We start from the raw sequence: 14173 nt of genomic DNA, 5'->3' as shown, positions 1-14173 counted from the left end.
AAGTCAACATCTATGAGTTTCCCTCGTGTGAATATTGGCTCACGGTCTCAATAAGTTAAATCTGTGATGTAAGAACTTATCAAGGACGTACAAGTGGCTGAAGAACTACAGATGCGTGCACGTGCTACTCAATGAGGTATATTGTGAATTTTTTTTTATAAATAAACAAATTAAAAGGTATTACTCATGTGATCTGATTTGCAGTTCCTTTGCTGGATCACACATACAGACGTTTGGTTGGGAGTAAAGCTACAACAAGTACAATGTGTGCAGACGATACAGGGCAACAAAACAAAACAATCTTTGTTGTGTCTTTGTGGTCTGTGAGACGAAGATATCATACTCAACTGTTCCTTATCAGAGGATTAGAAAGAAACGTCTTTCTTTCTTTCTTTTTATAATTGACGGTAACAAGCAACGGGGCTTGTAATTATCATTCAGATAGCCCAAAACTCAGGTAAAAATTGTACTTACTTAGTTTGAATTAAATATAATAATAATAATAATAATAATAATAACAATAATAATAATAATAATAATAATAATAATAATAATAATAATAATAATAATAATAATAATAACAATAATAATAATAATCTTGTTCGGCATTTCAAGCAGACTTCCCAGTTACATAATGACTGTAAATTATTTTCTTAACTCAGGTGTGAAGAAAACGTTCATATGATCATTTGTATTACTTGTAATCCATTACTTTGGCGCCATCTACTGGAAGTCTGTAAAGTTTCAACACACTCTGCTTCAACAGCTTTCAATTCAACTCAGTTGTGCTGTTAAACAATTATTGTTGTAGTTTTCACAATTTTAACAATTACAATTGTTACTATTGTGTAAAACTGTGTTACATTTGAGTACTTTTTGGTTATTTTGTAAATCATCTAATTTATTTGTTTATTTATTCCAGGTATTTTGTTTACATTATTAATAATTTAATATCCTCCTAGTTGAAATCTCTAAATTCCTAGAAAATAGGATGTAAATATCTTGCATGTCAAAATCAAACAAGATTCAAAAGTCAATATTTACTCATGTGCAGTTCCACTGTCTCGTCGTTTCCAAAAATATAGTTTGTACTGATTAAAGTCACGTGTTGGCTTTAATCAGCAAACATGTTTTTCCACAATTTGTGATTTGTGTTGCATGTCTTGCTGACAAATTATTCAGCTTGACAGCACATTACAAAAAAAGAAAATAAAACACAGGTTAATTTTTCTTCATTGACCCGGCTGAAGAACACAGCGGCATAAAGTCTGATGAGGAATACTGATATTCAAACACAATACACACATGAATGACAGAGGCACAAATAAGGCGACAGTAAACATGTCGTCCCCTCATGAATAATGCAGCTCGTGTGACTGACAGGTTATAAAACACATGATCATTATCTGTGTGTGGATTTGGAATCCCACACCATGATTTATTTGCTTTTACACTTTTACAGCTGTTATTCTAAAGTTGGCGTTTAGTTTCAAGTTCTGCCTGAAGAGCTTTCACCACTTGCTTGAACTGCTATTCTCTGAAGAGCTGTATTTTACAATAACAAGGGATTTGAATGTTTCTGTGACGTGTTTGGATTTTGTAGCTTTACAAACACCGGCTGGGAATAAACGTCCAGTCCTGTAGCTTGTTGTGTGGCTTTTGGTCTTAGCTCAGACTGGTACCAATTTAGTCGCATTAAAGGTGAAATTCATCCAAAAAAGTTTGACATATAAAAGCACTGTTCTGTCTAAGAAGAGTCCACGTATGTGAGGAGACGATCTAACGAAAAGCAACTTGCACAACATGTCTCTTTATCTGCATATTACAAGTCCGCTGGCTTGATGGAAATTCAATACTGGATATTTGCTGAATATTAGGTCATTTTTCCCCCCCATGGAAGTTCGCACATCATCAGCTAGATGGGCTTGATAAGACAAGATGAATTTGCTGCTCCGATTGCCACATCCCATCTACAGTGGACGACCAATCTGTACTCTCAATAACTCTTAATAACTACTGATTCCGTTACAAAACCTTTCTATAGTCACAAAAATCATGTTTGTAAACAAAATTGATTGAAATAGTTATGAATGGTTTTTTTTTTACAACACAACACAACATTGTTCCTGCACTTATTTAAGTATGACTCATTGCTGGGTTTAATACTGTATAAGACACACAGTCCAACGGTTAACGCCACATCCATTGTTCAGTCAACAGCAACAGTTTAAGTCCAACAATCACTGAAACACAATTTCAGATTAAAACAAACTATAAATTATACCAGTCCGACACATATCAGGGTTCAACAGTCCCAGTGTCATTAGTTGACATGACAGGTCAAAATATCTACTGGCAAAACAAATATATAAAAAAGAAAAAATTAGAAATAGACATGTGGGAATATATTCACAGCGATTAAAACCCTGTCTACTGTTTGATCGTGTTCAGAATGTACATGGATTAACCATTTACCTGGTTTAGTAACTTCCTCATTTCTTCCAAACTAACAATGATGAGTATACGATCAGTTTAAAAACAACGAACCCCCACCACATTGTAGGACAGTAATAATGAATTGAGATGGATTAGTATGATTTTATAACCTCCTTCAGAATTCCATTCATAAACATTTTCCACTGAGTCAAATTTGAAAATTTAAACTTGAAATACAAAACATGAGATATATGCAACTTTGATCAGTTTAGAAAAAAGATTTCCCACAGATTTTCTCAGAAACATGTGTTTTTTTTTTCTTCCTTTGTGACTTTAAAAATTAGAGTTCATTCTTGAAATATTCTCTTGAACGTCTCCCTCAATTTCAAGTATTTCAGTGAAGAAACACCGAACAGAAACAAAAACACAAAAAGTCTCATCAAATATGTTCAGCTAACTATAACTAATCTTTTAATCTTCGTATTTGTTTGACTGTGTTATGGATAAATACATGTTGGTTCTGGAGCAAGATTATAGCTGCAAAGTCAAGTCCACTAGCTCATGTGATGATATATACATATATATACATACAGTATATACTATATATACAATGACGAGCTTTGAGATCATTTCTAAAGTGCAAAATATGCTTTAAACATGGTCAAATTTCCATAAACCAACTCAGTGGAAATTATAGAGTGAGTTGTTTATCCTTTAATGAACAGGTCAGGAGTGCCGGGCATGTATGGAGCCATTCACGCTGTTGTTTGCAAAAGCATTTATCACAGTGTCAGTTGAAAAGCTGAGAGCTATAACACATGCTGCAGTCAAAACTCATGACACACGCAGAAGCAAACTGCACAGCCAAAGACTGTGCTGGATTACTTTATACTCAAATACAACGATGATAATGATGACGACGATGATGATGATGATGATGACAGGTTTCTACTGACGAGAGGTGAAAAATAACCCCGACCCGAGACACCTTGATCATTAAATCAGCTGTGGAGAAACTTTGTTCTTGCATTGTGTTCGATATGCTCTCTTATAAGTGGACTGATATTTCACCGCGATGTAACACTTGTTAATATGAGAGACCATGAATGGACTTGACCTGCATGAATAATTGTGATCGTAAGATATTGATCATCAGAACAGCAGCCTAGCAAATTATTGTGCTTCAGTTACAATCTTTGTCACATCACGCTCTTCGAAATATTCTGTGGATAATACAAATGACCGACACAGTTTGGGTTTTATGACGTCTCCCTAATGTATGTTTGTTTGGTTAAAGAGGCCATTAATAAACATAAAGTGTCTAAAATGATGAGACATGGTGTCAAAATAGAAATGTAGGCGTGCATCCATAAGAAAGTTTCAACCCTAATTCTATTGCTTTTTTGTTATAAGATCAATACTTTCCATAAAATGAATGAATTATATAATTTGGGTTTCTACATTATGATTCTTAGCCGTGCTTGTTTAGTAAGACACCATTGATTAACTGAACTAGTGGCAAAACCTGTGAAAATCATTCCAAGAAAAAACATATAGTACGCCATTTGCAGAGGATGGATACAAGCAGATAAAGCCGTTTACCTCCAGGTGACATTACAAGAGCAATAGATTTACCTGCACACTGAACAATAAGTAAATTGATCTTCTCTTCAAATATCACTTGAATGCAGTTAATTGCATGGTCTTAAGTCAGTATATATTTAGTTTGCTGTATTTGCGTAGGCGGGGTTTGCCTTTTCGCAACATGATTGTTTTTTCCTCTTTATTGTTAATTAAAATTTTCTCAAGACGAAAAAAAAAAAAAGAAATAGAGCATGATTCTTTTGCTAAAACACACATTTTATTACTATATTTATTGTTAGTGAAATGGTCATTTATTATATACGGGTTGTAGTATGAAAGTATTGACTGATTTTTAATTAAAAGTCATGATTGTTTTTGCCATTAACCCCTACTCTTTATAATCTGAAAAAAAAAGTTAAGTAATCCAGAAATCAAGCAAAATGCACAGCATGAACGTTAGAGAGCAATATGATTTAAACCTGTGGAAGACGGGGCTCAGCCACTGACCCTCTGAAAACCCTGCTGTGTGCAAAGAGGTGCAAACATGTCATCAGTCCATCACAGGGAAAACACACACACATTCACTTGTTTGGGCAATTTAAAGACGCCACGCCACATCAAATGCATGTTTTGGACATGTGTGAGCAACACAGGCGTGCACAGGGAGAACATGCAAACCCTGCAGAAAGACCTTCAGCCTGGAAGCAGAGATGATGTCACTCAGGTGAGTGGGGTGGAAAAGCCACATCAGTGAAACATAACCAGTGGAGAGCAGATTGCATGCAATTGCAGCAGTCTAATGTCGAATATTGCAAGAATAACACACAGAGGCGGAAGCAGAGAAAATTAATCTGTTCAAGATGTATAGGCAAGACATAAAAAATATTTTATTTCTCTGCGTCTAATAACTAATAACTACCGGTAATATTAAATGTTTGAATATGATAAGCAAAATGAGCATCTTTACAGTGGTTAAAACAAAACAAGCTATTTGATGTATTTTTTTTATTTTTAATATTTATGATAAAACAAGGCTGGGCAGTGGTGTAGTGGTTGGCACTCTTACCTCACGGCACAAATGTTTCTTGTTCCAAATCTGGGCTGGGCCTTGTGGTGGACTGGCGATGTGACATTGACCAATTGTTAAAGGTCTCAGCGCCTCGTAACCCTGAAAAGATCAAATCAGGACTGCAGTTTTTATTATTGCATATGTGTGAGGAACAATAAACAGTCACAGTAGGAACAATTTTAAAAATAAGCATGCAACCTTTAAATATTTGCAAGTGGATGTTGGCTAAATAATATAAAATTTAAAAAAACTAAACAAATCTTACTTTATTCATTTATTATTCAATCTATTCAGGACAAACTGCCAGAGACTGCATAACTTACAACAAAATGACAATGCGGTATTGAACTATTTGAGCAATGCTGAAACAAACAAGCATCATAACAGAAACAGTTCTGTCAAATAAATGAGAATTTTGAAAAAGTTTATTTCAGTTCAAACGTTTAACCTCTCGTTTTACAACTTTGCGTCTGTAAACATTTATTTATTTATTTATTTATTTATTTATGTACTTACTTACTTACTTACTTACTTACTTACTTACTTACTTACTTACTTACTTATTTATTTATTTTTACACAGGCGCAATAAAAGGCACTTAAAAAAAAACTCGTGTGGAATCAGCTGTTTCACGAGGATTTCCAAACACTTAGTTTAACCACCGCGGCGCGTCATTTTTATCGTCCTGCGGTCGAAACGCGGCGTAAAGTGAAGTTTTCTGCACACGTGAGAAGTTGACACGTTCCACCCGGCGAGCCTGCAGCCTCGGCGTTCAGACCGCCTGGAAACGAGCAGTGTTTTATTTTTTTTGTTATTTTTTATTTTTATTTTTACTTCTTTTTTTTTTTTTTTTTAATCTTTTTCCCCCTGTCGCTTTTCAAAGTTCCCACGGAAAGCGGAGGACCACCCAGCCGCGCGCAGCCGCGCTCCGATTAGCTGCGCGCGGCTCATTTGCATTAACGTCAGTAAAGGCTGGAGGTCAATCCTTGCGGGTGCTTTTATTGGATGTGCCGCTGTCAAGCAGTGCTGAAGAATTGGAAGGGCAAACGCCAGAGAGAGAGAGAGAGAAAAGAGAGAGAGAAAGGCAGAGAAAAGACAAACATTAAATCAGCATTATGTAGCTCGATCCTGCCTTTTACCTCCGCGCTCCCGGCAGCTTGAGACAAAAAACCGACCGATTTCAGATCCGAAACTTGTGGACGCGGAGCGGTCGGGTTTTTTTTTTTTTTTTTTTTTCGGTAGATTTTTTTTTTTTCTTCTCTTGTGTGTCGCTTTAGAAGCGATTGCTTTCTCCAGCGGTGGTACTTTCTACACGTTACCATCTTGTCAGCCTCTCATGTTTATTATTATTATTATTATTATTATTTTGCTCTAGAATGAGAGAAAAGCGCGGAGCCTGGTAACACCGCAGCCAATTGGTTTGTGGACCTCTTATATCAGGCGGATCATCCTCAACCCGGGCAGCGGATGCCTTGAATGGAGACTGCAAGCCGACCCATCCACCAAGATCTCTCCCTCCGCTTCCTAAAATGTGGTGATTTTTTTTTTTTTTCCTTTTTTTCCTCTCTCCCCCTCTCCTCCTCCTGTGCTGATACATGGAGTGTCGCGCCGGGCAGCGTGTCATTATGTTTGACGGAGGGTGTTTGACATCGGAGCGCCTGGCCGGGAAAACAATGTGCGGCGTGAATATTTCAGCCTGTTGATGATGAGCCGCTCAGGACTGGAGCAAAGTGTCGTGAGAAGAGCCGCTTCATGGCCCCGTGTCTTGAGCTGGAAGTGGGATTGTTAAAAGAAAAGACAAGGAGGAGATAACATTTTTTTTTTTTTTTTTTTTAATGGATCCGAGGTGGAGGAAGACGACTACACATGAAAGCTTGGACATAGAAAAATAATAAATAATAATAAAAAAAAATGGATAAAACTATTGTTTGAAGCTTGCAGGGGAGGGGGACTGCCTGGTGTGTTTTAGGCCTACTTGATAACAGTGAAGTTGGAAGAAGAGGGGAAAAAATGGTGATGTGGTACGAAGAAGGCGAGAAGAGGAGGGATGAATTCGTCCATGGGGATCTGAGCAGCTGAAGAATAACGGAATCCCAAGTTTTTGTTTTTTTCTTCCTGGACGAGATAGCTGCTTTGATTAAAGCTCTCCAATTAAGTTCATGTGAGAAAAAAAAAACACAACAAAAAAAAAAACAGAGGGAGGAAATCAGCTTCCTGGTCGAGGGGGGTGGGGGTGGGTGGGGGTGAGAAAGATATATTATTCATGCCTTCTGTTGGAGAAATTGGAGAACTGGCTTTGCTGTGGCCTAGATGATATATATTTATATGTATTTTAAGGAGATGAAACCTTAAGAGGAAGAGTGGACCTTGGCAAAGAGACGCAAAGAGAGGGGCGAATGACACTCTTGTAGCCTCAAAGTAAAAGCACTTGCGCAAAAAAAGAAAAAGAAAAGGCTGAAGTGGGTTGAAGCATGGGCTGTGCTTCAAGTATTCATATCTCTGATAGGGTGGTCTACCACAGTGGAAAAGAGTCCGAGGATTCCCACTCACCCCAGCAGACTAATACCACTCAGCATCAAGGAAATCCTGCCTCTGGACTACCCCTAAAACCCCCGAGCTGCAAGGTGAGGCCCTCTACATTCACTACTTTTACAGAAACACTTCATCACAATGTGCGTGTGCGTGCATGTTAATCCACTAAAAGTACTTTGCAACTTTACCAAGAACGCAACCATGAACTCCGACATATAATAGCAATATTGCGCAGCAGGTATCAAAAGTGTGGAAAAAGAGGGGTAAAGAAATTGAAAAGTTTGTCTATTCAATATAACATATGGACTTTCTCTTCACTTTACAACTTTTCTGGTCGTTTTAGTTTTTTCTATATTTTTTTCAAACGGAGAGGAAATAAGCCGCCACGCACACTCGGTGGAAGGTCACGGGGTCACAGGCCCTTCACACTCGCCTGCGGTATTGTTCTCTTTGTAGTATCGGCACCAAGCAAACCTTTATTGACATGTTCAGAGGCTGTGTATGACGTGCTTGCGCTTGCTTTAGAGGGGGGTGAACTTCACAGAAATCTGAAACAAGTGAAGTAGTTCATTATTTTTAAAATTTCTATTTCTTTTTTACGCTTCTCCGGGGTAAACTTTGCGTATCGTACCTGAAATAGGAAATTCACTCTTACCAATATTCCTTCACACCAAGTATACCTCATTGGTTGTCACCGATCGGCAAAACCACCCCCCCCCCCCCCCCCCCCCCTCCCCCCCAACAAATTGTCAAGTGTTACAAGATTGCTCAAATATAACAGCCCCATTTGTGTATTGGCCCACAAATAATTAGACTAAATATAACAAAATGGGCCGTGCCGGCTTGTTTCTAATCAAGATGATGCTGTTGCTGTCTGGGAGATTACACATGCACGGAACATTTACAGATTACAATCAAGAGGTGTGTTTGAAGGTGAGAGAGAGGTGGGTTTTGTTTTCGTTTTTTTGCAGACAAATGTGAGAAAACTCATTAATTAAGCAAAAATGAGTTGAGAAGAGTTATTTAGCCTCTAAATGAAGGATAATCACATTTGGTATTCCGGATGGGTGTATTGACGATGAAGTCGAGGGAAGCTCATCCTGTAGCGTTTGAATCTTCAGGCGTCTGCAAACCAACTGGGGTGGGAAAGAAGGGAAAAAAAAGAGATCTTGTGATTGTAGTTGTGCACTAGTGTATCTGTGTGTTTATGAGAATGTGTGCGTTTGTTTGGTAGACCGCAGGCGATCGGAGGGCCTCTGTCAAGCTGAATTTTGCAGGCAAATGTCACTGCAGGATGCTGCGAGGAGTCAGTGTGACAGATGCCCCCCACACCCCCCACCCTTCCATGTCAAGACGCCCACTGTGCCTTTGATTGAATTAGTTCCCTGATTGAGTTAGACTAATGGCACACAAATCTTCTTCAGCTGGAAATGGTTAATCCCCACCCTGTAAAGGTGTCATCTTTAACATCTGCGGAGGACTCATCAGAGAGCAGCCGCATTTAATGTCGCCATAATGTAAAGGAACGGCGCGTCATGTCATTAAAAAAACAACAAAAAAAGAAGAATCACGTCAAGGCACATTAACACACATTATAGCCGCTGCTTGCTGAAGCACTTTTGGGGGTTTTTTTCCCCCCCAAAAAGTGATCGATAACGGCCCATTGACTGTAAAAATGTGTGCCTGCATTCTAAGTAATCCAGTTAAAGATGGCAGGGTGGATTTTAGGTCATTACAATAACTAAATACTGTCATTTTAAGGCCAGACGAGGAGGGAACAATTAAGTTTGACACGACTCAATAGTGAAAACAATCATCCACTTGCAGTCTGAGTAGAAAATATTGACATAACCCCAAATACTTTTTTTTGTATCTTATCGTCATGTGTTGTATTTATCTCCTTGGTCTGCATGGAAGGAAAAAAAAAAAGTACACACGGCTGACGGCGGCGAAGAAGCACAAGTTGAGCATGTTTCGAAACGGAGTTAGGCAAACGTTAAAAAACCCGACGCTGCGTCTGTGCTGCCGTTTTTTTTTTTTTTTTTTAACCCTGGCGGCGAGAGCGACGGGGAGCAAACGTGTGCAAAAAGGTCTGCAGTGTGAGAAGGATTCAACAGAAGTTTGTGAGTGTGGTGTGAGTCTTTGTCAAGGGCACGTTACCATCTGGGCTGCTCTGGCGATGATAAGGCTCAAGTACAAGGTCGTGTGATAGTGGAGTCTTTTTTTTTTTTTTTTTTTTGATTCACCCCCCCCCCCCCCCCCCCCCCCCCCAGTGTTTCTCTCTGCCTGCATGCGTTCATGGGGCCAAACAAAAAGAGAGAAAAGACCTCAGCCAAACTCAACACAATTTATCTGGCCTTGGCCTCTTCCAGTGCGACCCCCCCCCCCCCCCCCCCCCCCATTCAAGGAAACCACCCTCCACCCTTCTGAAAAGCAAATGTGAAATCAGCTTCACCTCTTTTGTATGACTGGAAGAGGTCGATTTAAAAATTTGCTGGAGCTTACAAGTGTCTAGAGAGTAATGTCATCTCGCCTGCCGCCTGATTCCAGCTCCTGCGTGCATTAACGCAAGTGGAGGAATCACTCAGCCGTACCTCTGACTCCCCCCGGTTTAACGCGCAAGGCTGCTTTTCTATCGCCGAACTGCTGCGAACTAACCCGTGCCGAACCCCGACACTTTTTGGGACTTCGTCCTGGTTTGAACGGGCAAAGTACGATGTGATACGGCGTTGACCTGTGCGGCCTCTCGACGCATTTGTCTGATTTCTCTTCCACTGTCTGTGTGTGTGTGTGTGTGTGTGTGTGTGTGTGTGTGTGTGTGTGTGTGTGTGTGTGTGTGTGTGTGTGTGTGTGTGTGTGTGTGTGTGTGTGTGTGTGTGTGTGTGTGTGTGTGTGTGTGTGTGTGTGTGTGTGTGTGTGTGTGTGTGTGTGTGTGCGCGCGCACTCCCTCTGGCCAGTAGTGTACGTGAGTGTGTGTGTGTGTGTGTGTTTAGTCTAAGCTGAGAGTCATTGGATAATTTATTCCAGAGCAGGGCAAAGGCTTAGCATGGTGATGAATTAATCCACTGTGCTTTTCCTGCTGGCTGAGAGGACTTGAGACTGATAGTGGCTCTTTTTTTTTTTTTTTTTTTCTTTCTCTCACTCTCCCTTCATTCGGGAATCAAACTTTGCGAGCGCTTCCCCTTTCTGTCGCTCCATTAAAAAAAAAAAAACTTTTGCTCTCTCTCTCTCCGGGCGGCCCAGGCTTTTGTACATTTATCTCCATCTCACCGACGGCTGTTTTTATCGTCACAATCACACACGTGATTTAACCCGCAATCGGAGCGGTCGGCGCGCCGGCTCTGACTTCAGCTGGCTTCGCTGTCATCCTTTGTCTTTACAGCTGCCGTGCGGGTTGAGTGATGAACTGCGCTTCATCTGCGTTTATCGAAGATGTCATGTGTTTGTGTGCACTGGCCCTTTTTATAACTCACTGCATGGCCACTAGCCTCTGCCATGGCTAAAAATTTTAATCCACCCCCCGGTGACAAAGTTCCGGTTTTAAAGCGGTGGTTCCCTACCTGGGTGCTGGACAGGGAACACGGGGGGACCTCGAGGGGGGCCTTTCTTTTGAAAGTTATAAACGTTGTAGAACCTGGAGGTTCTCCAGCGGGGAGTTGTGGAGAGCTGTGAGGGGAAATGGTTTCAACAAACTCAAAGTCGTTCTCGAATCAGTTCACAACAGAGCTATTTGTCGGTGAATTTTCTGAGTTCAGAAGTCTGTACTAATTCAGAATATGATGGTAGTTTTACTGCAGTTGTCACTGGTTTTAAATCCTGGGGTGAAAAGGGTTCTGCTGAGGAAAAGCGTGGTTGTCACAAATTAAAGAAAGCTGCTAGTTTGTCAGTATTATAGTGCGGAAATTGTGTTGTCCTGAGATTAAAGACTTTTTCCCCCCCAAGTCAAAACGGAAAAAGTTTTATTGTGTGTGTGTGTATGGTGTCCGTTTACACTGCAACGGTCCTCCAAGCCACTGAAAACTAAACTTTTTGAAAACACTCCTACAGGGTATGCGTGAAGCTCTTCTGCAAGTCCAGATGTAGATTTGCAACGACGACAATGGCGGCCTCCTGAGTGTCATGACTCCCACTCCATAGTCCCCCTGGGACCCGGTAGTTTTGCAGCTGAGAATCGAACGAGGAGTGGCGATCCAAATCCGTCGTCTGTCCGTACGAATATCCGTGCGCTCCCATTGTTAACGTTTATAGCGTATTGTTCTCTCGTGTGCTTTCATGACAAAAACAACCAACTGTGCCAACTCTTGGCCCGGTGTTTAAAAACTCCAGAGTTTTTCTGTACTTGTGCCATTTCCATGTGAATGAACATCGTTTTCAAAACGTCGCCATGGAGAAGCACAACTTTTTTTTTTTAAAACGGAAATGCAAAAAACAACGCGTTTTCACTTGAAATGCTGTGTAAACGGGGGGTAACTAATGTAACACTGGATCCCCACAGACCGCGGCACTGACTTCAGATACACCGTGGACAAAGCTGTGGCAGTTTGAACAAAACGGAAAAGAAAGTGGCTAAATAGTTCGCATTCGAGCAACATTTGGACTTAAGTTAATGCTAACTGAGCGTGGTGTTTGGCCCTGGCCCTCTGCCACTGGTTAGAAGTGAAAGTGGGTACAACAAAGCATGGTTTGAACTAATGCGGAAGAAAAATGTTAACTTGTTGGCATCGGTGAGATTCGCTTTCCTTTAGACACGTCAGCTTTGTTTTCATGTGAGGATAAACTTAACGGCTGTTGACTGAGGACCTTTATGATTTAACTCTTGATAAAAAAAAAAAAAAAAAAGGTACTTTCACTTCCCTGAATGTTACACGCTTTCTTCAGGACTGATTTCTAAATGCTTTCAAATCTCTGACATAAAAAGAAACTTTGGAAATAACACATGTATATGATTTTGCTCCCCTTTATGCTCTTGTGTGTCTTCATACTGTATTCCCCTTCCTGTCTGGACTGAGGGTATTTTTGTCATGTTTTTTTTGTGTTTTTTTTTTGCCATGTCATTTATCTAACTTGGTACATGAGCAGAAGGAGTTGGGAGGAAGCAAGATGAGGTCCAGGGAGCAGCTACGGTCCACCGATTGACGTTTAAGCAGCTCTCGAGCTTATCACTCTCGCCTGTAGTGTGACATAGCCAAGAGTTCAGGGTCAAATGTTTTTACTATGACATTTACCCAGTTTTTTTTTTCTTTTTTTTTTTCCTAGAAGTAGCCTGATCTTAAGCATCAAGCCGCCCCTGACACTTAATGTCATGTTCTCTGTGTCGGGCCACTGCTGACACCGTGAACATCGATCCTGTACAGAAATCACATTAAGATAATACGATAAATCCAGTTGTCACCTTGAGTGTAGATACAGTGGGTCTCTTCTTCGCGGAAGTGCTTTTTTGCCATTGGGGTGCCAATCGGTTGCATGCATTTATAAAACAGAACCTCCCATTGTGTTTGAAATAGTCTCGACCAATAAGGCCTCATTCAAGGCTCGCTCTGCTTCCCCTCCAGGTTAAGAATTTGGTATCATAAGGCCGACATGTGATAGTTTCATGAGATTACTGAAATTATATTCTTCTAAAGCGACGTCGTACAAGTATTTACTTTTTTGTCTGTTCTGCGTCGAGTCCTCCTTTTTAATGTGCCTCTCCCAATTTACGTACTTTTTAAGCCGTAAAGCTTCTGCGTGGGGTCGTGGCGTCTTCGGTGCTACCGATGCCCGCTTCACGAAAACAAACACACCTCGGACTGCCAGTGCGAGTTTTGAAACGGTCGGGGAGAGATTGGGATTCATTCGTGTCAAAGGCCTGTTAGGTGTGTCTTTGTGTTTTACATTTCCTCAGTCTGCTGGCGGTTACACGTCGACTGTCATTAACGTCACTGCGGTTATGTTATTAATCAATTACTTGTGCTGCAGAGGAAGAGAAATGTTAAGAAAAACAAAACGGAGAACATGATATGAACAAGTGTGATTAGTGAGGAATAAAAATATTTAGAAATGCAAATACCATTTTAATTTCCAGAATGGAGTTTACGCATCATTATCGCATTTGTGTTTTGGTTTCAAAAGTTGTGGACTTCATTTGTGTACCCCTGGAATAAATGCAAGATTCTTATGCATTAAATAGTTAAAAGCAACTCAATGAATTATTGTCTACAGAAACATAAAGCTGTGATTTTTGTCTGGAGTGTTTCTGGATTCCCCACAAAACCACAGCCTTATTTTTTTTTAATTTAAATTAGTAGGATTCAAAGATGTTCTCTGGTGTATTTGAGAATCGAGGAAAAATGCCTTAAAATAACAAAATGCCGCTGGTGGGAACCTTGGGGAACCTTAATGTGATGGGGGGGGGGGGGGGGGACATGGTGCTGTCACAGCTTTTGTAAATTAGGGGCAAGAGATGGAACACTGCTATTTAGCAGGGTAAATCTTAAAGCATCTTTTTTATGTTTGTACTTGTGTGTATGAATACTTATGAAGCCAAACTAAGATATTGATGCTGCAGCTTTT

At 40.3% G+C, this 14173-nt stretch overlaps 1 protein-coding gene across 1 annotated transcript in view; it reads left to right on the top strand.

Annotated features, from left to right (window-relative positions):
- The first annotated feature begins 7355 nt into the window (after window positions 1-7355).
- Window positions 7356-14173, top strand: part of pde8a (phosphodiesterase 8A) — a 45547-nt gene continuing 38729 nt past the window's right edge. The window contains exon 1 of the mRNA XM_080494423.1: window positions 7356-7713. Coding sequence (XP_080350549.1) covers window positions 7561-7713 — 153 coding nt within the window. The 5' untranslated portion in view covers window positions 7356-7560. The remainder of the gene's footprint in view (window positions 7714-14173) is intronic.

The sequence above is a fragment of the Blennius ocellaris genome (assembly GCF_963422515.1).
Source record: "Blennius ocellaris genome assembly, chromosome: 1".
NCBI lineage: Eukaryota > Metazoa > Chordata > Actinopteri > Blenniiformes > Blenniidae > Blennius > Blennius ocellaris.
This window is presented reverse-complemented; position numbering and strand designations above follow the sequence as displayed.